This window comes from Anomalospiza imberbis, chromosome 14, assembly GCF_031753505.1.
Source record: "Anomalospiza imberbis isolate Cuckoo-Finch-1a 21T00152 chromosome 14, ASM3175350v1, whole genome shotgun sequence".
Taxonomy (NCBI): Eukaryota; Metazoa; Chordata; class Aves; order Passeriformes; family Viduidae; genus Anomalospiza; species Anomalospiza imberbis.
In genome coordinates this window covers 8,436,653-8,461,430 of record NC_089694.1, presented here as the reverse complement: position 1 = coordinate 8,461,430, position 24,778 = coordinate 8,436,653, and the positions used below count along the sequence as shown (strand labels likewise).

The 24,778-nt window shown below is 43.6% G+C and overlaps 1 protein-coding gene across 6 annotated transcripts in view; it reads left to right on the top strand.

Moving 5' to 3' along the window:
* The window catches only part of NRK (Nik related kinase), a 100,916-nt gene that overhangs the window by 13,923 nt on the left and 62,215 nt on the right, over positions 1-24,778 (top strand). For 5 of the 6 annotated variants that reach the window (XM_068204760.1, XM_068204759.1, XM_068204762.1 and 2 more), the window contains exon 3: positions 23,994-24,050. In XM_068204760.1, the coding sequence (XP_068060861.1) occupies positions 23,994-24,050 (57 nt within the window). Of the gene's footprint in view, positions 1-22,722; positions 22,795-23,993; positions 24,051-24,778 lie in introns of those variants that run through there. The other variant, XM_068204763.1, reaches the window with a different exon arrangement.

Below are 24,778 nucleotides of genomic sequence, written 5' to 3'. Positions count from 1 at the left end.
AATCTTGTCACCTTTTATGAATGTTGAGTTTGAATCAGCTGCTTAATCATGGCAGAAGCAGGAAGGAGCAACATAGTTTGCTTCTCTGCTGCAAAAGAAAATGTTTTGAGCCATCATGTAGCTTATTAGAATGTTAGTTGCCAAAATGTGCAAGAAATATTGACAGTGACAATTTAAAATTGTACCAAAGGCTGCTCTCCACTGAGCATGTGAGAGACCAGGGTCTGACAGCTGTGGGAATGGAGTGATTTCAGCCTCTGCTCATTCTGCACCAGGACTGGCTGGAACATCTGAGGAGGGCACTGAGAGAAGGGGTCTCAAAGGGCTGGGGGCACTGGGGGCAAGCTTTGTGCACGCGCATCCTGCACTGGAGGAGTGAGGGGCTGGGTGTGACCCCAGCTCTGTGCAGGCACACCCCTAACTGAGGTGAAACAAATGGTTAAACTTTGGTCAGACAAATAGTGTGGGCAGTGGGGTATTCTGCTTGGGGGAGCTGCTCTTAGCTGGAGCATGGTGGTGGAAGCTGCTGTTGAAGGAGCTGATGGTGGCAGCCAGGCCAGATGCAAAATGCACTTTTCACACTCAGCAGTCAGCTCTGTCACTGTCGTGAGCAATTTTCACACGGACCAAAGCCTCAGTGTGCTTGGAAATCCTCCTGCAGCCACTGAGCACCACCTGAATGTTCTCAGGTGTTGTGTCCCTGGTGGTCTCTCCCTAGTGCTGGCCTTGCACCCAGAGCAAATGTGTTTCCTCAGAAGGGCAGCTGCAGTGGAACAGCTGCTTCTGCAGTGGCCATGAGAAGTTAGGCTCACAGTCACTTTTCTTTTTAACTTTTGTGTACTGTGTCCTGTGATCTATAAAATGCTAGAATTCCTTCATTCACTGATAGAGCAAATGAATGGAATTCTGGAATAATTTTGCAGTTTGTCTGGTATGGGCTTGTGATTATAAATATTTAAGTTCTAAAGTAGTCTCTCTTATCCATATACTTTACTCATATCATTAGAGCATGTTTTTATTCTCCTGAGGTGTTAGATTCTTACATACATTCAGAAACTACACATAGTAATTTGCACATAATCAAAGAGAAACTTATTTCAGGCTAAATAAATTATATTCAGGATTACTAAATTGCTTTGTTGGCTGTGAAGATGATTCATATTTTAATATATGTAACTCTATAAAAATGAAAATAAAATTTTGAACATTCATCATTAGATTTAGAAAACCATGTTTAACAGATTTATTGAAGGAGAGCATTATTCATACTGAATTATTCCAGTTCCACTTCAGGGTCTTTTAAAATGAAATGGAAGAGGTATTAATTGTACACATAACAATGCTAGAGCTGAATAGAAATGTTATAAAGATTTGTATAGAATAGCTGACTAAAAGCCAGCAGATTTTTTTGACAACTTATGAAGTAGTAGGACATAAATACGCCAGTCCTGGTAACTTCTACCTTTGCAGAGCGTGAATTAGATGTGAAAAAAAATCCAATGGCACCCAGAATTCATGAGACTTAGGCTTCATTTCCTCTTGAAATTACAGGTGAGTTTTTCAGTTAATTCCTGGTTTCCACGTGCTGGAATCCAAAGAACAATCCTGTGTAAGAGGTGATTCAGAATAATGCCATGGGAGGTGGTGCACAGTCTTCCCTGACAGTAAGGGAAAACTGAAAGTAGTTGGAAATAGTGCATTTGCTGGTGGCTGGGGAGTATTGACTCTTTCATGCCTTTGTCTCCTCAGTGTTGAGGAGCTGAAGGTCAGATTGTGTCCAGTCTCTGCACCTTCTCCACGGAATGCATTTGGGAAAGATAAGTTTCTGAACATCCCATGCACTACCTCTGGCAAGATCTGTCCATCCCCCTGCATGCCCTTGAGGCCAGGGGTGAAAATGGGTGTTCAGGGCATGAGCAACTGCTCTCCAAGTATGAGAGCCAGCATCTTTGAGGGTTTCTAGAGCTGCTGATCATTAAGGACCTTCAGAGAGCAGGGCAATGTTTTGTGTCATGTAACTGCCAGTGTCATCTGGGAGGAAGTGAGAAGGCTGAGGGTGTCACTGGGAAGTCCATGTTGAGCCATGGCACTGCTGCGAGTTCTTTGCCTGTTTCTATTGCCCTCAGGAGTATGGGCTAGCTGCATGGGCTCTGTGGCTCTGAAGTGCTGGGCAGTGCTGCTCCATCACCCCTGATGCAGAGCAGTTGTGTGCTGCTCTGTGCTTGTGTGTTCAGAAAGAACTAAACTGTAAGTTCGGGGGAAGTGAAATATTTTTCTCAAAGACTCCTGCTGTTAGTTTCATAATCTTTGATGAGAGGTGTTCCTTCCATAGCAGCCCGTTACTGCATTTTCTCTGTTCCAATTTTTGATGCAGGGTCATTTTTCTGTTGAGTAAATGGGGAAAGGGAGATATGGGGGCAGTGGAAAGGGTTGCCATTTTTGAAGTGTTTGGGTCACAGGATTCTTCCTGAGCTCTGGAAGAGGCTGTGAGACTCTGAGTTTATGGCTGCTCTGTTGTTTCGGTTATCAAGATGAAGAGGAATTGTTCCTAATCCTTCTCATTCAGTCATGTTCTGAGAGTCCTCATCCTTCTGAAGCTTTTGTGGGCCAAATGAGGTCAGCAATGGTATTTTCTGATGCCAAGAGGCACCTGATTGGAGCTTTTGTCTTCTTTATTTTTAGTGATGTGGATCAGCCTTCTCCTGGGCTTGCCAGTTTTCAGTGGCCTAGGGAAAGAGAGGCCAGTGTCTTTGGATAGTTCCAGGGGCTGATGTTTTTTGGCACATGATCTTGGAGGCTGGTGATAAACCCTGACAGATTTGCAGCTACTGTATGTGCAAAATGGATTTATCTTTAATGGAGTCTGAGGGCACAGGGAACTTGAGAGAGATGCTCTGGTTTGGAGCTATGGGAGTCAAGAGGGAAGACGAGGATTCCCAGTAATGCAGCTGATGAAGAAGCAGCAGTGCTGTTGCTGAGGCTTAGCAGGGGTGGAAGCAGCCCTGCCTTCCTGTAGTGACTCTGCATAGATAATATTTTTATTTCTCTGCAGTCACGTAAGACTCAGGATACAAAAAGGAAGCAGGTCTGAGTAAGGAAGTGTATGGGGGTTTGGTTGTTTTTTTGGGTTTTTTTTAACACAGTTGTTTCTTGGCATTGAATCGTGCTTCAGTTGCTGACATGAGTTATGAGTTACTTTGCTGCTGATGTAGAGTGGCAGGAGTGCAGCAAAACATAAATACAGTGTTTCAGTTTATCTCAATTTGAAAGTCTGTTAAGTTCTTCATATTCCATTTCACTGAATAACTGGCTGATGTAATTGAATTGGGAGTGGTGGAGGGAAGGAACGTGGAGTTTTTTGAGGCTGGATAGTGTGTGGAAAGAATCACCTGACCATGCTAAGTTGCAATCTGTGGACTGTATTGAAAACCTTAAGTAATGGTAGCACCTGAAGGTTAAATGTAAGAAACATTACAGTTATTTTCAGTGTAATCCAGATGGCGAATGTGTATGAGCTGAAAACTTTGAAACCATCTTCTGTGCGTGAGTCAGAAGAAGCCACTTGCCAAAGATTGTGTCTTGGGGCTGAAATGCAATTTCAGAGTCTCCAAAGTGCTGCAGAGATGTTAAAAATGACACATAATCTCAGGTTGTTTTGTTGTCATTTGTGGTGAGTTACAGTTTTCAAGCTAATCTTAGTCTTCAAGGCACTGAGATTTTGACGAGTCAAAGAGGGAAATCAGTTGTACTCTATAGAAATGACAAAATGCTATCCTCTGTTTCACTAGCAGTTGGTTAAAGTGCTTGTTTGTCTATCTGTTTGCTTTATTTTGGTTTTTGGTAGTGATGCCTTTTTCTTGGTCCTAAAATCAAGAACCAGATACAGTTAAGGGATGAAGGGTTTTTACTTTGGTGTTTAGTAAGGATCTGTATGGTGCAACAATTCATCAAGGTGGAATACATTGAAATGCACACACACAGCAGATCACATTTACAATTTTATAGACCTTGCAAATTAGCATATCTAATGAAGATGTCCCAATGAGAGACTTGAATGAATAGTGTGACAGGTCCCTATTCTAAAGTATTGCCCCCTAGACAAGGCTAATCCTAGTTTGCAGGATGTGTTCTAGAGGGGGCTTGGTTTCTCAGGATAGCACAGGGCTTTCCAGCCTCCAGCTGTGAGGCCTTTGGGATGGTTGGTCTCCTGGCCTAGCAGAATACCAGGACTGTGCTGAGATACAAGGCTTAAAGAGTTTAGAGTATGAGAATACAAAAAAGGTATAGAAAAAGAAAAGGCAAAACCCATCATGGCAGCAGTAGAAGAGCTGGTATCTCGTCCACATGAAAAACTCGTTAATTACAGCAGGCAGCAGTGTATAAAGTCACTGCCAACAGTGCATGGGATGGAGTCAGCAGCTCATTGCACAGATCCTTGTGCAAACAAATAATGGAGATTGTCTGCTGCTCCTGGCCACAGGCATCTCTCCCAGGAGTACGTCTGAACTTAATGTGTGCTGCTGCCATTGTCATGAGCTATGAAATGCTGTTGTGCTTATGAATGGGTTGCCTTGAAAACTGCAGCATGTAGGGCTGCAATACCAGTAACACACTGGTGTGGGTTGGGGTTTTGGTATTTAACTTCTTCAATTTTTAATGAGACCCTTGAAGTCTGCATACTACCAGGTGTGTTTCTTCATCTTCTCTCAGTTGTCTGCAAATCCGAAATGCACTCACATAAGTGTCTCTGTGCCTTTCTTATTGCTTCCACACCACAATTGTTCTTTTCCTCCCCCATCAGAATGGGTTTGGAGTTGGCACCCTTGATACAAGGAGGGCAAACTGTGCCTTGGACTGTGTCAGCAAGAGCCTAGCAAGCAAATCACAAGATGTGATTATTTTCCATGGTCTTGTTAGGCCACACCTGGAATGCTGTGTCCCATCTTTGCTCCCTCAGTTCCAGAGAGATGTTGAGAAACCAGAGAGGATTCAACAAGAGGCAACCAAAACATTTAGTGGGTTGAAGAAAGAAAGGCTGAAGGAATTGGATCTTTTCAACCCTGGGACAATCTAGTCACAATTTTCAAGTGCTTCAGTGATGGTTAGTGCAGGGATGCACAGGGCAAATGGGTTGTTCAGGAAAAGTTCCATTTGGTTGTGAGAAAAAAATTCAGTGCCTTGAGAATGAGTCATCACTGGAACAGGTTTCTCATGGTGGTTGTGGAGTCACCTTTGCTGAAAATATCCAAGGCTGTTTGTCACTGTCTTGGTTAATGTAACCTAAGTCCCTGCTTTTAACAGAAGATGGGACCATGTGTTCTTCCCATCTCAGTTTTGAGTTCAAGACATACCTACTATCAACCCAGCCTATTAGAGTGTGAATTACTAACTTGGATGATACAAAACCCCCCCACTTCTGTATGAAATATTTATATATATATACAACAGGTAGTTTATGGTGTGTATTCAGTTGTCAGAGTCAGGAGCATTTTTGTGCTGGGGTTTTTTAGGGGTTTGGTGCTGTGTTTAGTTTCTTCTTAATCTTGTCTTCCCTGCCTATTTGCATGGGATTGCCAAACTATATTCAGCACTGGGGTTTAAAATAATGGATCAAACATGTGAAATTAATTAGCAATTTGTGAAGTCCTGGTTCTAGTTAGTGAATATTTCAGAGGAGCTTGATTAAGATTCTTAGGAACCAAACTAGTTTATCAAAAATAGAAGAGTGGGGATGTGAAAAAAACCTCTCAGCTATGGAATGCCTCTATACAATAATGACTCTGGCTGAACAGAGCAATGTACAATAATTAGATGTGCCATTAGAGAGTAATAAAATCCTTGCAAAAAATTTATTGACAGGCCTCCTGCTTTCAGGTCCTCCGTGTTTGGACCTAAAAGTCCATGTGGGAGAGTACAGTGCATTTTCATCCTAAACTGTTGGCATTTTGAGCTCATGTTGCATAACACTTCAGATTTTGTCACTGGGTCATGCTATTTTGAAGGTAGGAGAACGTGCTAAAAATGCACTGGTGGTAATATGAGCATTGTAGGAAGTAGTTCAGGCTCTTAATTCCCTGCTCAAGCACGTTGCTGTGCTTTAAGCACCTCACCAGTGACATTGATTTCAGTAATCCTGACTGCTCAGGAGCACCCAGATTCACACCATCATGCAGATTCACATCAGCATGACCAGTGCTCTGTGTGTCTGAGTTTTGCAGTATCTGACCGACTCAGAAGTATTCTCATTGGATACGATAGATAAATTTGCGGAACTTGGGGAAAATCCGTAACTGTCTATTTGCAGCCCAGAAAAACATAGCTATGACAGTTAATAAATGAATATTATTTAATTTTAAATGGCAGGAAATCTAGTGTGTTGTTTGTAGATGTTTGAGCTGAGTCCCATGGCAGGTTAGCTTTAGTAACTACTTTTTTACACAGTGAACTGCAGGATTTTAGAGCCTGGTGAGGACATGTCACCTTATCTCTGTGTCTCTGACTCTTTCTTAGAGCTCCTTATGAACTGGACTTTCCAAATCTGCTTTAATGTCCTGAAGAGCGCATGTATGATTTTTTGAAAGTCCTTCTCTGGTACCTCTGGGCAATACCTAATAAAACATAACAAAAGGAACAACAAATCAGTTGGTTTCCTAAGATTGAAGAAGAAACTATTTTTCAGCTGTTTGTAGTATACTTTTTCAAAATCCTTGTGTATTTTAAGTCTGCCCTTGTCACCTGCTGACCTTGTGGAATTCCTGAAAGGTTTTCAAGATTTGCTTTAGAAGCACCTTCTCAAAGGCCATTTATTCCCCATGCCCTACTTCCTACCTTTGAAAATCCTAAATTTTAGTAACTTCTGAGATCTTACAACTGAGCAGTGCAGAAGATGGACTTTGTAGCAGACTGTGACCTTTTCAGTGTCCTGCATAAATAATGTTTTTAGCTCCTGTGTAATAGCTGGGCTGTGGTCTGGGGCAGTGCCTTGAGGAGCTCCTGGTGTGTGAAAAATGCACTTTTTCATAAAGGTAAGAGAGGGGCTGATGCGGGCAGCTGTGGCTCAGGAGATCTTGCTTCTCTTCTTGCCTCTGCTTCCCACCATGGCTAAAAACCATGAATTTGCTGGGAATGGAGCTCTGCGTGCGAGTGTAGCTGTTAAAATGCCGGCAGCCCTTGATTTTGTGAAGCGTTTTGGGGCTGTGGTTAGGAGGAAGCAGTGTGCTTATGGAGGTGATTTGTGAAAATTGGTTAGCAGCCACTTCCTGAACAATGTGCTGTCTGAAAACAGTTTCACTTGAATCCAAACATGGGTTCAAGAGAAACCGGAGTGGGAAAATTTCAATAAATGAGTTGGCTTTTGTTTTCAAACTTTGCATCAGAAATGTCAAAACATTACATTTAATTGCCTTCATTTGAACATGCATTAAAATTCATCAGGGTGTTAAATAGATCAGGGAAAAAAGGTACAGTCATACTGAAATAATCTCATATCACAAAAAGAAATGTGAACATTAATGTGAATTATTCTGATTTTATATTCTGAGAGGAGTGTTTGCGACCAAAAGCGAGACCAGTTGGCAAAATATTGACATTTTGTTGGTGTTTTCTGAATACTGGAATTTACTGAATTGACATTATTGACATTTTGTTGGTGTTTACTGAATACTGGAATTCACTAAATTCTGTTTTCTTACTATATGGTTGCTACATCTGATATGAGCTTTTTAATGCAATTTTTTTCTTGTATCTCTGTTCTTAAAAATGGAAACATTTAAAGGAAAAGGGCATGAGAGAAATGTGATGGCCGCCTGAAAAGAAAATTCCTCAAGTTCAGTAAAATGGAGATATCTTTCTTATTTATTTGGCAAGGTGTTTCCCCAGTACTTAAAAATAACAAAAGAGTAACCAGTTTACTAATTCTTTCTGTTGCAGTAGATTTGTCTACTTCTGTTTTACTCTTGGCTTTAAACCTGTGAACAATTATACTAAAATATGCAACAAAACCATCATGAAATAAATATGTATATGACTTAGATAATGGGTTCTCAAATGTATTATTTACACAGGTTGTTCATTATGTTGTCTTGTTATATGGAAAAAGGAAAGAGCTAGAAAAAATTATTTTTTTTTGCAGTCTAACATGAAATATTTATCGTAACAGGCTTCTTGCAAACATTCTGCCCCCAGAAGTCAAATCATATCAGTAGATTTCTGGTTGCCTTCTATTATGATCAGAGGGTAAAGTTAGGAGTTGGGGGCCAATGCTATCTCTCGTGCTTTGAAAATCAAATTACTGTGGTGGGGTCTTCCAGCTTTCCTGTGTTTTGCCCTGCAGAAGAGGACAGCAGCAGCAGTGCATGGCTGGGGGGCAGCAGACCATTCCTGCTTTGGGATGCCTTTGAGATGAAGGGTGGTTTGTTTGCAGAGGCACTGGGCTGTGCTCTGCTGTCCCTCCCAGTGGAAGGTAGCCAAGTTTGGAGGCAGGCACACTGGGACCCGAGGAGCAGGGGTGCCCCATGGACCCAGCGAAGCCTGGCATGGCTCAGGAAGGGGTTTGAGCCAGTGGATGTGGTGCACTGAGGGCACACTGGGCTTTTTGTGCATGTGCAGATCAGCCTAAGCAGGTCTGACGTTTCCCAAAGGCACTGGAGCTCCTGGCTCACATGCTGCTGGGTGGGGGTGCACGTGCAGCTTGCCGGGTGCCCAACTGGGGCAGCTTCCCTGGCAGGGAAAGGGCTTGTGTGGGGAGAGGATCCATGTATGGTAGCCTGCTCTCCAAAAACGTGCCTGAAAAAGGATGAAGGAATAGAGATGCACTAACTTTCTTTTGGACACGTGGAAAAAATCAGCCAGAACTCTTTTGAGTAGAGGAAGATACAAAACAAAGACTGAAAACTCAGGTCTCAGACAGCACACGTTGGAGAATAAAGAACTGAGAGGATTTTGGACTCCTCTTTCCCGATGTTCCCTTCTTCCTTTCTTTACATTAAATTAGTTTCTAGGAACCCACCTGTTGGCAGACTTTGCATGGCCTGGATCCCTGGCTTGCATGATGGATTTTCAGTATTTTCATGCTGGTGAGAGAATCAGCCTGTGCAGACACTGTGTGAATTCTCAGGTTCCTGCCCATGTTTGCAAAGCACCTCCTGCATCCATGAGGCTGTTCAGAGTCCCAGCAAGCTCCTGGTCAGGCCTTATAATGTCATTTGCCTTCCTCCATCTGCCAAAGTCACAGTTCTCTGACCAGGAATGAAAGGAAATGGCCTTCTCAGGGCTGGGTGATGGTTGGAGCCTGCGTGGCACTTGCCCTGTCTGTCACACAGATGAGTTTTGAATGTCATAGTGAGTATATGAAATATCTGGCTGGCTAAGCTTTTGTGGTTGCTGTATCCTGCATTGTTTACATTGTTCTGGCAGACCTCTCCCTTTGAAAGTTATTAATACTAAAACAGAGCACTTCTTTATCACGTGGAGATATCCTTCTGGCCCAGCTCTGTCAGGGGTGGCTGGGAGGCTTCAGGACCTGTGCTGGGATGGGGGCAATGCTGAGCCATGCCAGGGCTGGCCAGGGATTGTAGGTGCCAGTGGAATTTGGGCTGGAGATGACACTGTGGTCTCTAAATTGTGCTTCTTGATGGGGAGCCTGTCTGGTTGACTCCTCTGGTGTGTAAATGCTGCCTGTTCTTCTGGAGGGGTTGTACCTTCAGATTAGGTGAGCATATGCCAGCAGTGGGTTTTCTTTCCCTTCTGGCTTCCTTTTTTGCCAGGCAAGCAGCATGAATGTCATCATACAGTGCCCTGTTGTCTGAGCTGTCAGAAGCCATTGTGTGATAGAAAAGTCCCCAGAGATTGCATGATGCATTTTGATTTCTCCTAATGGAATTGGGAGTGTGATCAGAAAGCGAAATGGGGAAGCTGCTGCCTCTGCATTTTCCCCCACCCTGGGGCAGGCTGATGAGTGTGCAGTTCTCTAGGTGTATTCCAGGAGCTGGCTGAGGTGTGATAGCCCACATCTGTCCCGCCTGCCAAGGAGGATATCCATGTTTGTGAAGGACCCTTTATTAGCCAGCAGTGTTTGCAATACAGGAGGTGACACAGAGGGCTTTGTACTTTAATTTTTTGTTGTTGTTGTTATTGACAGCCATACTGTGCTTGCCTCGGTGCAGCAGTGCCTTTCTGCAGATGTGCTGCTGAGGTTTTGTGGTCCCTCAGGTGGGTCCGTGGTTGCTGGGCTCTCTCTCTAACAGGGCGTGGGCCTGGACCTGGTGGTGAAGCAGAACAACAGCTCTCTTGAGGTTTGGCAGAAAATAGTTTCTTTTTTTTTTTCTTTTTTTTTTTTTCCCTGGTGAAAACAAGAGGAAGCTTCAGCAGGTAGGAGGTTGATGCTTTGCCACAAAATCGTGTTCTCACATATCAGCAGTGAGGGCAAAACCACTAGCTGGACCCACCCCTGGCTGTGGGCAGCATTTACTGTACCAGTTAGTGATAAAACCCATGTTCTCTCTCACTGGATCATGAGACATATGAATATTAAATTACTCTAGTTAATTGCTGACTATCTAAAACAAATTCTCTTTTAAAAAGAAGAAAGGGCTAGTAACAGAAGTAAACAGAAATTTTCAAAGAACTGATCAGTAATCTCCTTTTATTAAAGCCGTTGTGGAAGTGGACAGAAATGGAATTATGCAAAAAATGAGCCTTTTGATAACTGGTGTGGCTGGATCAGTGAAAGGGAAATGACAAGCCAGCCTGATTCAGGCCACTGAGCATGTCCACGTTTAACAATATTGAGCTGGAAATAACATTTCTAATTAAACTGGGTCAAACCATGTATGCAAACCAGGTCTTTAAAAATAATTATATGAAACCTTGTTTTTTTCCAGTCCTTTGCACATGATGTCATTTGTTTGACCTATTCAGAGAGGAAGTTTAGTGCTAACAGTGGCATGATGGTGCTTGGTGCTCACCTTGCACTTATTTGGTTGCAGAGCAAATGGCAAATCGGAATCAGTGCAGGGGAGCCAGTCCCTAAAGATGACTCAGTGACTAATTTCAGAACCCCTTCTTGTTAGGTATTTGTTTTTCTGTAACTCTTCAGTTACTGAATGTGTTAGGTAATTTTCTTGTGCAAACATGTCAAAAATAAGTATTTTCTGTAAGCCTCAGTGGTGCAGGGAGGAAAGGAGTTTGTCTCTGATTTGCACAAATTATGCAGGAATTGAGTCGTCTTGGAGACTTCAGATTAGATTGGAATGGGCTGACTGGTTAAAACATGATTGGATGCAAGAGCAGTGCAATCCCATACATTCTGTTTTCTTAAAAAAAAAAAAAACTGGCTGAGCTTTTCTGTCTTTGGGAGTGCAAGTTCATGTGCTCCCCTGAACCTGAAGGTTCAGAAGGTAGAAGGCAATGCAAAGTAACTGGGAGATGGCTTTTCTGGTGTGGGGTTTCCACATGCACTTTGATATATGTTTTTTTTTAATGACACTTCTGTTATGAATAGAGACCTAATAATTTAAATTTCTGATATTTAAATATGTGCATTGGCAATGCTGTAGAGTTTTAGTTTATCCTGCAAAATTTTCCTCTGGCACATAATATCATATTTATCCAAAGCAGCAGTGAGCTCTTGGTGGTGTGTTTTGGCATCTGGATATAGATGACGGAATATGCAAAGGAGCTGCAAAAGGAAGATTTTTTGGAAACTTGTGGATGATTAAACTTTTTAAGTGATTTTTTTTTAAGTGAGCACAACTAGGTGTTAAAGCAGAAATGCTAGCTTTTTAAATTTATATTTTACATGTAAGCCAGCAAGTTGCTGGCATTAGCTGGATGCCTTGTGGAATGTTGAGGTTGTTTTGCTGTTTTGTTTTTTGTCTTTCTTGACAGCTGCTTTGGATGTGATGCAGCTGGTTGGACAGGCTATTGCTGTTACAAGGTAAAGGAAGCACATAGGGTTCAGGGCTTGGAAAATGAGAAGTAGCTTAAAGAGCCAATCATGAGAAAGGGTTCTGGTGCTCTTCACTGACATTTGAGGTGCCTTAGGCCAGGGGATTTCAGTGTTTCAGTTTTGAATATTTCTCTGTGTGTTTCTGTGCATGCCCTTTTGTCTGTAGTACCCGGGCCCTGTTGTATTTGGTGTGGAAGAAGTTCATGCAAGTTCTACTGCCTTGAGAGCTTCATGTGGCACAGCAGCTGGCAAACCCCGAGTGAGGGCCATGCCCTCGACCCCACGCCGTGAACGTGGGCGAGTGTCCTGAGACAGAGCAGGGAGAGCTCTCTGTTTCCATCTCTAGGTTTATGGAGAGCCTCATTTCCCATGGGCTGTGAACTTAGGGTGGCAGCCCTGCAGTGGCTTGTCAGAGATACTTTTACACAAGTGGACACGCTGCAGCAGTGGCTTAGGTTTATTTCTTGTGTCACAAGCTCTGGCTCAAACCCGTGAGAGGATCTGTGCAATCACACCTTTTCCAACAGAGAAACCGTTGAAAATACACTTTTTTTTCACTGTAAAGTGAGGTTTGTTTTGTTTGGGAAATTTGACCCTTTATGAGATGAATTCAGGTCTAATAAACTCAACAGCAGAAATTCCCTAGGACATAGAATCATTAAGATTGTCTGGCTGACTTCAGTGGGGCCAGAGGTAGGTGCGAGAACCTCGGTGTTGGGACAAGCCGTGGTCAGCTGTTGGTGGGAAGAGCTGCAGGGAACCTTGGGGAGGTGTAGCCAGCAGTGCATGGGAGGAGGGCAGGGGGTCCCCAGCCTGTGCTGGGGCTCTGGTGTTATTTCCCCCACACACAGCTCACGGTGCAGTTCACTGCTTCATCTTGCCCTGTACAAAATTAATGTCTTTAAACAGGGCGAGACAAAGAGATGAGAGTTTCAAAAATCCAGTAAGGACTGTTAAGTAGTTAATTTCAGGAAATTATTGGTACCTCTTGTGACCAGTTCTTCCAGTGATTCACTGCTGCTTTTGCTTCGTGTGTGCTCATAATTACGCTGAGCTGCATTGCTTAAGGCTCTGCGGTTCTTCAGCTGTAATGTGTTTAGCCATTTTCTTGAAATTATTCTGCAGGGGTATTTATTTCTTTCTTCCTCTCAAGAGTTCACTGTTCATTTCTATCCTGCTGTGATTGACTTCAATCCCTACAAGTAATACAGAAATTGAGAACAGTAACTGCTCGTAGCTGTTCAGGAACTATTACTGTGCATCTGACCTGTAGTTTGCTTGAGAGGGGAACCTTTGCCAGCCAGGCTTCTGCTGTACAAAGTTGATTAGATCAGTTTAGAAAAAAAAAATAACACCAGTGCTCCTTGTGAATTCAGATTTTTTTTTTTTTTTTTGATCTTGGAATCTCCTCTCTCTTTTAAATTCATTAGAAAAGTGAGCTATACTTCACTTGTAGGACTAATTAAAAGGGTAGTCTGGTTTCATTTTGGAGACTAACTTAACACTGAAAGCCTTTCCAAACATTTAAGTAATTTTCCCTTGAGTTTTCTGGACCATCTGGCCAATAGGATTTTGGAAGGAAATGGGATTTGACTGCTGCTGTGAGATCAGTGCCATGTAGCTCATCTCTTACAGAAATAATTCAGAAATCTGGAGTCTTTTTCTGTTTTTTCACAGACTAATTGTGTTCATTAACTCCCTTTTAATTTTTGGAGAGGATTCACTGGGTAGAGCCAAATGAAAAGGCATGATTATATGCTCTTTTTTTTTTCCCTCAGTTAAATTCTCTGTGAAGACTTTGGTATGTGTGTAAAGAATATGACCTTTCCCTAGGCAAACCTCAGATCTTCTGAACTTGCCCGTATTAGTCAGCAGAGTTTTTGATTTCAGGATTCACCTCAGGTGAACAGGGTCATAGGGAGGTTATTGGCCAAGAAATGCTGAAGGCAAGACTCTGAGACTGTAAGAGAAACGCTTTTAATGCCAGTTGTTAGTCCTGGGCTGTCCATACTGTGTGAGCTGAACACAGCCACCTGCAGAGGTGCGTACCCGCATGGCACTGCGATCTGTGTGAGAAAAACACCCCCAGAACTGGAATGGAAAAGTAAATCACCCTTAAGGTTGTTGTAGCTCTGTCATTATTTAGGCTGGAACTTGCAGCTGTGTACCCTGCTTGCCTCAAAGCCTTTTAAAAAAAAAAAAAAAAAACCTAACAACACAGTTTTAACCTATGCAGAGCCGTGTATGTTCTGTATTATATGCAAGAGAAAATTCAACTGCGTTACAGTTGCTGTTTACAAGAATGCTGAAGGATCTTTAAAAATTCAGTGATATAAATGTTAAGATATTAACGTGCACACAAGGTTGTGTTCATGTGGGATAGAAGGCTAATAAAGCTACATTACTTAAAAAGCTAAAAGATTACTCTCTTACATGAGGTTTGTAATTGCTGTGTGCAGCTTAACCTTTGTAGCTTTGTAGCAATGGTGTGCCAAAAACCCTTCCTTTGAGGGATTCTTGCTCCAAAATTCTGGCCACCCATCAGCTGAACTCCTGCAGTCCAGCCCTGACTGCCTTTCAGCAGGATGGGGCTGGCAGGACACCCTTAACTGCCTGTGACCTTATCCAGCAGAGATGTGCTATGAACAGGTTTTCTCTAGCGCCGTGCATTTCTGTAAACGGATGTGTATGAGTCAGGCAGCAAAAATTCACTGGGCTGGGGGATTTGTACCTCACCCCAGACTTAGCTTCTCAGCAACCCCTGTTCTGCAGAGTGAGAGCCTTCCAAAGGCTGAGGCTTTTCCAAAATTGTTTATTTTTCTGGATGAATCGACTTCTGGTGCAGCAGACCTTTGCTGTTGTAAATCACCACTGGGCTCCCAAGTGCTCGGTGGGACTGGCTCTGTGCCAGGGCTCTTCCACCCTCCCGTTCACAACAAGAGGAGCCCTGAGACTTCAAATACCCCATATCCCCACTGCCCTGCATCCCTGCTGTCCTGAACACCCCACCAGCCCAGTGTCCCCAAGCCAGAACTCCCGTGGGAAGAGGAAAGCCATCCATGTCTGCAGAGCCTCCGTGCCCCTGACAGGGGTAGCAAGCCCTGGTGGGGGTCTGAAGCTGGAAATCTGAGAGTGTTTCAACAGATGTGAAGGCATGTGACAAATGCCAAAGCTCAGGATGAATAGCAAGGCTGTTGAAGCTGTTACTTGTGCAAATAGTGATATTTAGGCTCAACGAAATCAGGTTTTTTGTCCTGATAAATGTAGTGTGAGGAAAATGGGATAACTGCACTTCTGCTTCTCAGACCTCTCCTCCTATTCACTGTGCTGCTGTCTGAGTTGCTCAACCCACATATGGCCCCAAAATGTTGCTTTTCTTTCCATGTTGGCAGCAGTTCCCAGTCAGGGGCCTTGCAGTTCCCTCTAAACTCAAGCACCTGAATGACTTTTGAACAGAGGGGAAATGGAGCTTCAGTGTTTGCCATCCCCTCAAGTGCTACTGAAGTATCACCAGATGGAACCTGGACCAAATCAAAGTCAGTGGGAGTCTGGTCCTTCACCAGGAGCAGCTCTGCCTCCAGTAACCCTGTGATGCCCAGCCAGGCTGACCCCAAATGTGGCAGGTGAAGGTTGTTCCTCCAAGGTGATCTATGTGCTGCAGCTCTCAGTCTCCCACTGACACCCACAACAGGCCACCCTGGTTTTACCTGCCCCAGGAGAAGTGTTCCTGCTCTTTCCTGCTCTCTGTCTTGCACATTGCTCACATTGTTCAGAAACTTTAAGTAGCAGTTGGAGATCTAAAGCATCATGTCTACATGTTAGCTGAGCAAGGAGAAGCCACAGGAACGGGTACTTCCCTCCAAATGGGCATGGAGCTGCAGAAGATTACATGGGATGTTCTTCTGCAGACACCACCCACTTCAAATAAATAGAGGACAAACCTCTTTGTATTATGGCTAGAATGGTATTTTCAAAAGAGCGTGGTGCTTTGCGTGATCTTGCTGATCACAGTGAGAGACCCATTTGGGAGCAGGTTTTAGTAACCCCAAAGATCAGTCCCTAGTCCATTCTCATACAAGTATGCAGTAGCCTTGAGTGGTTCATGTTTTGGATGAGGATGGTAATCTGATCCAGTGAACATACTGATACTGCAGAAAATGTCGATATTCAAATATGTGTGTGTGAAAGAGCTTGAATTTGTTCCTTCGTTTCATTTTCTTTTCCCACTGGTCTGCAGTCAGACACAGACAAACATTAGGCAAAGCAAACAATCTGTGTTTCCACTCATACAATGGGAGGAAATAGGAACTGAAAGGATAAAAAAAAAAAAAAACTGGACAGAAAAACTGCTTCTGGTGCCTCTTGGGTTTTACAGTTCAGGAGGGTTGTGGTGCAGACATTTACAGTGGGGATGAAAAAGTGTTGTTTTCCTCCAGAGATCAAGGTGATTTGATCTGGTCCTTTTGAAATGACCTTTATCCATCCCTCCCTTCTAGACAATGTGGATGTGGGTAGAATTTTAAGTGACTAGTGGAGGTTATATTTTCTAATCTCTTCTCTGGGCCAATGTGCTGCTATTTTAGTATATAGGAAGTTCTCCTATACCACTGCCAACTTAGTTATCTTCAGTGGTATTATGATTTACAATGATAATTTTGTTTGTTTCTTTAAACATGTGACCCAAGCAGGGGCCCTGAGACAAATTCCTGATTTTATTTTTTTACATCTTACCCCTGAAACATCTAAAGCTTCATTTGGAAAAATTCATAAAACCAATATTTTCACTTTGAGTGAGCGCAAATACATTTCCACTCCTGATATGCGGAGGGGGAGAAAAGCAACGGGAGGGATAAAATGACATGTTCTGCACATAAATAGGGTGGTGGTGTTTGCGAGGAAAAGAATTTATTTTTCACTGGATATTCAATACCTTTTTACTTTGTAAATGTGATAAACTTTACAAAATTATATTTTTTAATTTGTAATGCAATGTAACATTTTAGGGTTTTTAAAATAATTTTAAATCCCTTTATAAATCATATATATCCCTAATATTTCTTCATTAATGTAGCAGCCTTTGTCTTACAGAGCGCAGAATGTTATTAATTAACTTTCATTCTTTATATATCTACATGCAGACATTTTAGGGTTTACCACTGATATTTTACAGCCCAAGTTCTGGGATATGTGAAATGATGTTTGACTTACTGATATGGTCTATACCTAAAGTGATACATTTTAGCTGACTTTTTGGAACACAACTAAAAACAGAGTGGGGTTTAGCATATAGGAGAAAAAAAGACCAGTACGACATAAACCTTGGAGGGCATGTCTCGGTTACCTACAGTGTGTTGCTGTTTCTGTTGTTCACACTGACCAGCACTGGAGCAGGGTGGAATTTTTGTAGTGTTTGTAGGTGATGTGCTTTGCTTTCCCTGGCAGGAAACATTTAGGGCTGGCTCTGAAGGCAGCGTTAAGTTGGATTCTGCCAGGCAGTCCTGTTCCAACGTGAGGGACTGTGCCTGGTGGTGTGCAATGTTGCATTGTCTGAAAGAACAAAGGACCTTCGTGTTGCCTCGTGTTGGTCTCAGGAGCTGGTGCTGAGTCTGCTGTGTTCTCTTCCTCTCTTTGGCACAGTTAATGGCAGCAAAGCTATCCAGAGTGTGTTAAAGGAGCATAAGGAAGAGGAAATGCAATATTTGGCTATGCTGCCCAAGTGGTGTTGGGTGAGATCTGGGACTGTCTGGAAATTGCATGGCAGATGTGGGGCTGAAAGGGCAAACGCGTGGCATCCACACGGCCGGCACAGCCGGGCTGCGGTTCTGTGGCAGACCCTGCATGCTGCACTGCTGCCATGAAAGCTGTCACAAGGAAAGAAAGGTGTGCTCCAGCTGGGAGATGGAGCTGAGGGCTACCCCAGAGGTGAACTGGAACAGCTTCCAAAATCTCAGCATCTCCCAGTATGACAATGAAGAAAAGAGATGCTCTAGTGGAATACAATTCTTTGATTTACAGCTCTGAAATCCAACAGACATCCAGAGCTGATGTGGATGGATCACCAAAACTTTATACTGTCAGTCAGAGAAGGCTTTCTGCAGCCTGAGTTTGTGATTAAAAGGATGAAGCTGTAATCAAAATGATAGCTGTGTTCCCACCTGGCTGTTGTCCCGAGCTCTTTGTGGAGGGTTAAAAAAAGAAAAAAAAAAGACTTTGTGAAACTGGTGCCCATCTGTCCAAGGCATTTGTGGTTTGAGGGGTTTTGTGCAGTTTTTTGTGTTTCTGGTTTTGGGGGTTTTTTAACGCTCAGAGTTTATGTGGATTACATGTCATAGCCTATGATGAAATGGATTGTTCCTGAAATCCAGTGCTAGTATTCAGAGCATGACTTACTCTGAACTTTGCCTTGGGCCATTAACTAACAAAAACAAGCTATAAGCTCTTAATTACTTCTTCCTTGGAATATATTCCTGGAAGGTCCTTTCAGGTTTTGCATTACTGCTGTATTTTTTAGCTGAAGATCTCCAACCATACCTACTGTGCGTTGTCTCACATGGTTGCAGTTTTTGAATTGAGATGTATGGACTGTTCTTGCTGATAGAGCTCACCTAAAAACTGTCTTCTCAGGTGACACAGCCCCAGGTGTGCAAACCCTGACCACTTGTTTACATCGTGAAGACCCTGAGGGACAGCAGGATGCTTGTATGGGGAGCCTTTTACTGTAGAGCAGTGGCTGTGTCTAAACTGCTGCATAGGAGCAGCCTATTTGCAGGTTTTATATTTTTGGGGTTCTCCTCCCTGCTGTGCTGACCCACTGCGGAGCAAGCTGCAGCTGCATGGGAGGCTGCTCCTGCCTGCCTGCAGTGTGAACAGGCAGAGCTCGTGTTCCCACTGGCTCTGGGGCTGGGGTTAGCAAACATCACTCATCCCTTCTAAAGAACTGGGTCTGAGCAGAAAAGTCCTATGCGGGTGGAAAGGGAAACAGAAGGATCGTGACTTTGTTAAGGTCATGTGGAGTAGGACATAGGGTTTCCTGGATCCCTACACAGAGCATTGTTCACTCTATGCATAATCTCTTAAAGGCTTTTCTTCTGTTTGCAGGATGGAAAGGGTGGAGAGGAGAGGGGCGAAAGGGTGGGGACCAGTCCCACAGGGCACAGCAGGCTGAGCTGGCGAGCTGCCAGCAGCTGCAGGGCCACACAGATGGGCTCAAACTTCAAAGTTCATCAGTGCATTTTGAACAGGAAATCTGATTGCTCGAGTTCACTTTCGGTGAGAGCTTGCAGCGACACAGCTGTGCTTTCACCTCGCTCCCAAAGGGCGGGTGGCCACAAGCTACATCTGTTATCCCATAAGGAATGTCTGGTTGAGAAAGACCTTGACTGCCAAAGTCCCACACCTCCAACAGCCACATCTTGCTTTACAGTGCAAATCTTGAACACCCAGAGAAGGTCCCAAGAGTTAAAGCTGTGGTATCTACCAGCTGTCAGGATTACACAGGCAGGCAGAGCTGTGGTGGGTCAGCCAGGAGTCCCCTACCCTTGTGCTCATGCTGTGAGCTGGTTGTGTCTGTGCCTGATAGCAGTGTTTGGTATGAAATGGCCTTTCATGCGGGCACAAAGGTGCAAACTTGAAGTGTCCAAGTCTTCTGGTTTTTGGGAGGTGTCCCTGCACACAGGCACCTGCCCACCTCTCTGTGGTGCTTCTGGTTGCAGATGAGAAGACAAGGACATGGACAAGAACAAGGACTTCTGGTGTGGTGAAATGCACCAGCTCTGTGCTGCCTTGGTGTCCTGCAGCAGGCAGTCCCTGCCTTTCTCGTGCACTTTTTCCTGCAGCGGTTACATGGGGACAGCTCCACCAGACAGGCCCAGAAACACGTGGATATTTAATGAGTGCTTGTTGCCAAAAAGGAAGCCTGTGGTGGGACTGCCGTGGGCTGCCTTGGCACGGTGTGCAGCACTTAAGTGGACAGCTGGCTTCTGCTGGCTGGACTTGCAATTGTCCACTCCAAATCTGTCAGATCCCAAGTGGGGAGAGAAGCTGATGGGAGCTGTTTCCCACCCCCAGGAAGATAGATACGTGCAGGATCTGGGAGGGAAGCTGTCAAACCAAGCTCTCTGCATTTGACTTGCAACCTTATAATCTCATTGGAGCCTTGGGTCTCCTCTTGTAACCATGGCCCAAGCCAGGGACTGTGCAAAATATTTTTTAGAACATAAGAGGAAAAGGTGTTGTATGTGACTGAATGCATCATTTTATAAATATACTTAATTCATGTAAAGCCCCTTTATCAGCTAATAGCTGGCTGCTAATGTTGACACTCTTGTTTGATGTAAATAGAAAAGTACTTGTCTTGACCCTTAGTAAAGGGCGTGGATAAACGGTTCCTTTATCTGAGGTGAAAAAATAAATACACATCCAACAGAAATAACACTGAGCAGTCTGCCCTATTCCATGTATCTCTCTCTGCAGAGATAATGCAGGCTTGGAGCTCATCAGAACCAGATCTTTGGCATAAAGCATCTCCCACAAGTCTGGCTGCAATGAGCAGTGTGTAGATTTGAAAAATGTGTGCGCTGGCTTCAGGTTTGCTGAATGTTGCTGTCGTGACTAACTGGCAACTATAGCAGACTATGCGGAAATATTTTCTGGAGGAGACCAGGAATTTAGCTGGACTCAAAGCTAATGGGAGAATTTTTTTCCAGCTTCGATACCTCATCAAAATGAAGGGTGGAACTTCAATTTTAGAAAGTCGTTGAGCCTCAGAATTGTTCGTGTCTAAGCTCTGTGTGAGCTTGATAGAATCTGATGAGGTACTTCTGGGTAGGAATATGGGTGTTGCAAATGGCTGTTGGATGCTTTGACTACATTCTCGAGAGCTCTTATACTGAGCATTTGGGTGAAAGATTAAACCTTTTATTAGGGAAACCAGCCCACAGACCATTCCAGCCCTCTGCCCAGTTTCTGGGGAAGTGTGCAATGGAGGATCTTGAATCACAGCAGGCTGAACTCCAATGATCTGGAGAGGATGGGCAGTGGCAGAGTGAACAGAGGGCTGGGAGGGCAATGCCCCTTGTTCTTCTCAGATTAAATCAGCAAGGATGAAGTTCAGCATGTCTTGTCACTGGAAGTAAGTGAATCAGCTGATCTCATTTGGTTGGGAAAAAGTTAAAACAGCCAGTTTGCTCCTAGAAGCTTTAAACAAAAATCAAAACACCACTTTTCTCCAGACAATTCGCACATGCTCAACTTTGTGGCTTCAGCAGAAGCAGCAGTGTGAGAGTTCCCATGAACTCTTGCTAACCTCTGAGACTTATTGATAAATGAAAAAAATAAGGGACCAGCACTGAAATCTTTCCTTGCTAGAGCATTACTCTCTACCAGGACTGGGTTCAGGATGTTTACTGCATCTAGAGATGTTAAGGAAAATTGACTCTGAACAGTTTAGAAGACCAATATTGAGAAATCTGTAATTTTTGTTCTGAACTGCCAGCACAGTCATAGTCTGTGCCTTAATTCAGGAGCAGGATTGAGTTGTGCATCTTAGTTAACAGGGACATACTTTTTGAGCAAAGGTGAATCACAGTCCACAAAACAAAAGGACTTGCTGTTTTCTTTCCCATAAATACTGATTTTCCAAACCTTTTTTGGGGGGACTTTAGTATTCACATTTATAGTGGTGAGAGCAGCAGGTTTTGCATACAGTGGAAATAGCTGTGGCAGCAAAATGACCAATATCTGTTACACAGAGGGACAATTTGACCAGGAGTTATGCTTTGACACCAGGACTGAATGCCAAGCCTTTCCCTCTTCCTTATTCTGATGAATATCCAAGTGCCGTGTTAGCCTAGGACTGATTGATTGTTTTTTTCAGTGAAGCAGCAGGTTTCCATGCTTCACGACAGTTGTGAAAATCAGTGTTAGTCTTTGGTCCTTTGCAGACTCTACAGCAGTCCAGGGGAGACTCCTGTTTTCCATGGGCTGGTCACCTGGTGGTGTCCAGAGACGTGGAGCTACCAGTGTGCTCGTCTCAGACTAACTCTGGGGTGCAGACAGGGTGGCTGTGATTTGGGGATGGCCCTCTTCCTGCATTGCCAAGACATTCAGTGGAAATGGGAACATTTGCAGACAATGGCTCCAAGAGAGGAGCTGTGGCTGTGCAGAGGGAACTCGCTGACCAGTGTTGGGATGGATGCTGACCCAACACCGGCATCCTTTGGGCTGGCACTGGTCACAGCCCAGCCACACTCACCCACCAAGACCTGTGTGGCCTGGGGAGAATGTGCCCTATTTGTCTTCCTCCTGAGGTCTGTGCTGATAGGTAAATCCTATCATTCTACTTCATGAGAAAATGCTTTGCAATCCCAGGAGTGCTTCCATGGAAAGAGGACACCTTTAAATATACAAAAAACTCAGCAGGATTTAGTTTTTTCTAAAAGGAAACATGACTGTGACATATTGCCTGAGAATGAGGAATCATTTTTCTTTGATGCAAAATTGCTTAATCTTAGAAATAACAATTATATGCACTTTTGTGCATATAAAACCTGGGTTTTAAAATTTCATCAACCCAGCTTTTAATTTTGTGAGTGTAAATTGCACCTGCAAATCATTTTGTCTGCAAACTGCAGCATTTCATATTTGATTTCCTGATTTCCAGTGGTGTCCTTAACTGGTGTCAGTTAGTTATTTTGATATACAGCTTTGCAGGCACTACTATTTTGGGAATAAAATTGCAGTCTCAAAGCTTCAAACCCATTTCTGAACATCTGATGGAAGTGAGCAGCTAGGATGTACAGCAAACCCACTGTATATTCAAATCTTTTGATACTATCTTCCAGTGTGAGGTCAGTGCTGGTTATCGTGGTGAAAGGCTTCATCTGTGGTATCTGTTGAGCAGCTTGACCTAACCAAAGCAAGAAACTGCAGCTGACAGCAAGAATCGCAGTTGCGTTTGTGATGGGTGTTCTTGAGAATCACATTTTTTCAGTCTCAGTAGCAAGTTTTCTGTTTTAATAGCTTTATTTCCTATTACCTCCCTTTACCTAGCTGTGTTTTCAAAACCAAACCTATTACCTAGTCTGAAGTTACCAGCTGTCTTTTGTTAAAGTGACTGTGGGGTGTGGGCATTCCATATGAACTGTGTACATGTGTAGGCACCCACACAAAGTCCTGGGTTAGTTCTTCCCCACCACCACAGAAGATGACATTTTTACATTCAAAGCTCTTGCATGATTTTGAGGAAGTAGCTGAGATACTAGCTGAGTAGTAGCTGAGATGTAGTTAACTCAGCTGAAGTAAGAATTATAAAAACTAAGCATTTTGAAGTAAAAAGCATTAGAAAATTAAAAAAAAAAAAAAAGACAAAAAACATGCATCAAACTTTAGTTTCTTGGCAGCCACTAGAGGTTGCTAGATTGATGTACTGGAACCCAGAATTTTGGCTTTACCCTGAGATGTGCCAGGACGTGTCAGGGGTCAAGGTGGATGCAGAGCCAACTGCTCAAGGTCTTCCAGATTCCCCAGCACACCTCAGGCAGGACAGGAACGTGGCTCTTGTTCAGGCATTCTGAGAGTGTGCTGAGATGTCCTAGAAGAGGCTTGAGGGCTGGCATCACCTGTTGAACAGAAGTTAGATGGAGACCTGTGAGCTTGTGCCGTGTTGTGCTGTGAGAACAGAGGTCTCCCAGCACTACTGCTCCCTTTGTGCTAAAAGGAAATTGAACCCTGTAGAGGTAACTCTGTTAAATTCAGAGCACAGTAAGGGTGTGGCTCTGGTAACACATCACCAAGCTTCACCTTGGTGGTTTTGTGTCGCTGGAAGGTTGTTTAGTACATAGAATCACAGAATAGAGTGGGTTGGAAGGGATCTTGTAAAGGTCACCTAGTCCAAGCCCCTTGCAAGGAGCAGGGACACCTCCAACTACAACATTGCTTTGAACTTGATTGAAAGCAATTAGTCAAACCTGGTTGTTATAGCCTAATTTGTTGATGTATTCATAGTTTGCCTACATGTGTTACATAGTGTCTTCTGTTATTTTAACAGGGTCGCCATGTTAAGACTGGGCAGCTGGCAGCAATCAAAGTGATGAATGTTACTGAGGTGAGTGCAAAACCAAAAATAATAAGGTCATTGTTGAGCAGCAGGGAAAAATAAATAATCAGATCATGAGAAGGTGACAGTTCATGAAAGAAGATCCACTGGTGTAAGTCATGGTTCCTGAGCACCAATTTGTGTTTTTTTAAAGTACTGAGTGGTGTTAACACAACCATATTTTTTAAGTGTGGCTGACCGATGGTGACAAAGCAGTAAGGGAGTACATTGCCATATATTTTGGTGTTCAATAATACCAAAGACAAGAAGTCCCTTCCTGCTTATTTCTAGTTGATTATCTGCTTTCAGAGATAGCAATTAAAAGATTTCCTGTATCTCTGCACTGCCTCTGCTGTGTTTCATCACATCCTATCCCCTCACATGCCAGCTGTTCCTCAGGGTAGTGCCCTGACAGCCAGAAAGTAGGATCATGTTAGAAAGGCAAATGCTGTGCTTTTTTATTGTGATTTGACATATGAGGGAAGGAGACAGTTTAACTGGCACTGTCCCTACTCACATTTATAAATGGGTGTCAGTGCTGAGACAGGGTGTTGAGAAAGTTGCTAAATATTGGGCTTTGTCTCTTCTTTTAAGAGCACAGCCAGTAGTGGAGCAGCTTGCCTCCTTGAGACCACATTAGCCTTGAGCCCAGGGAAGGGTGGGGAGACTCCTCTCCTAGAAGTCTGGTTTGGCACCATCCAGTAATGCCTACTGTTGCAGTGTGATGTAATGGTTTA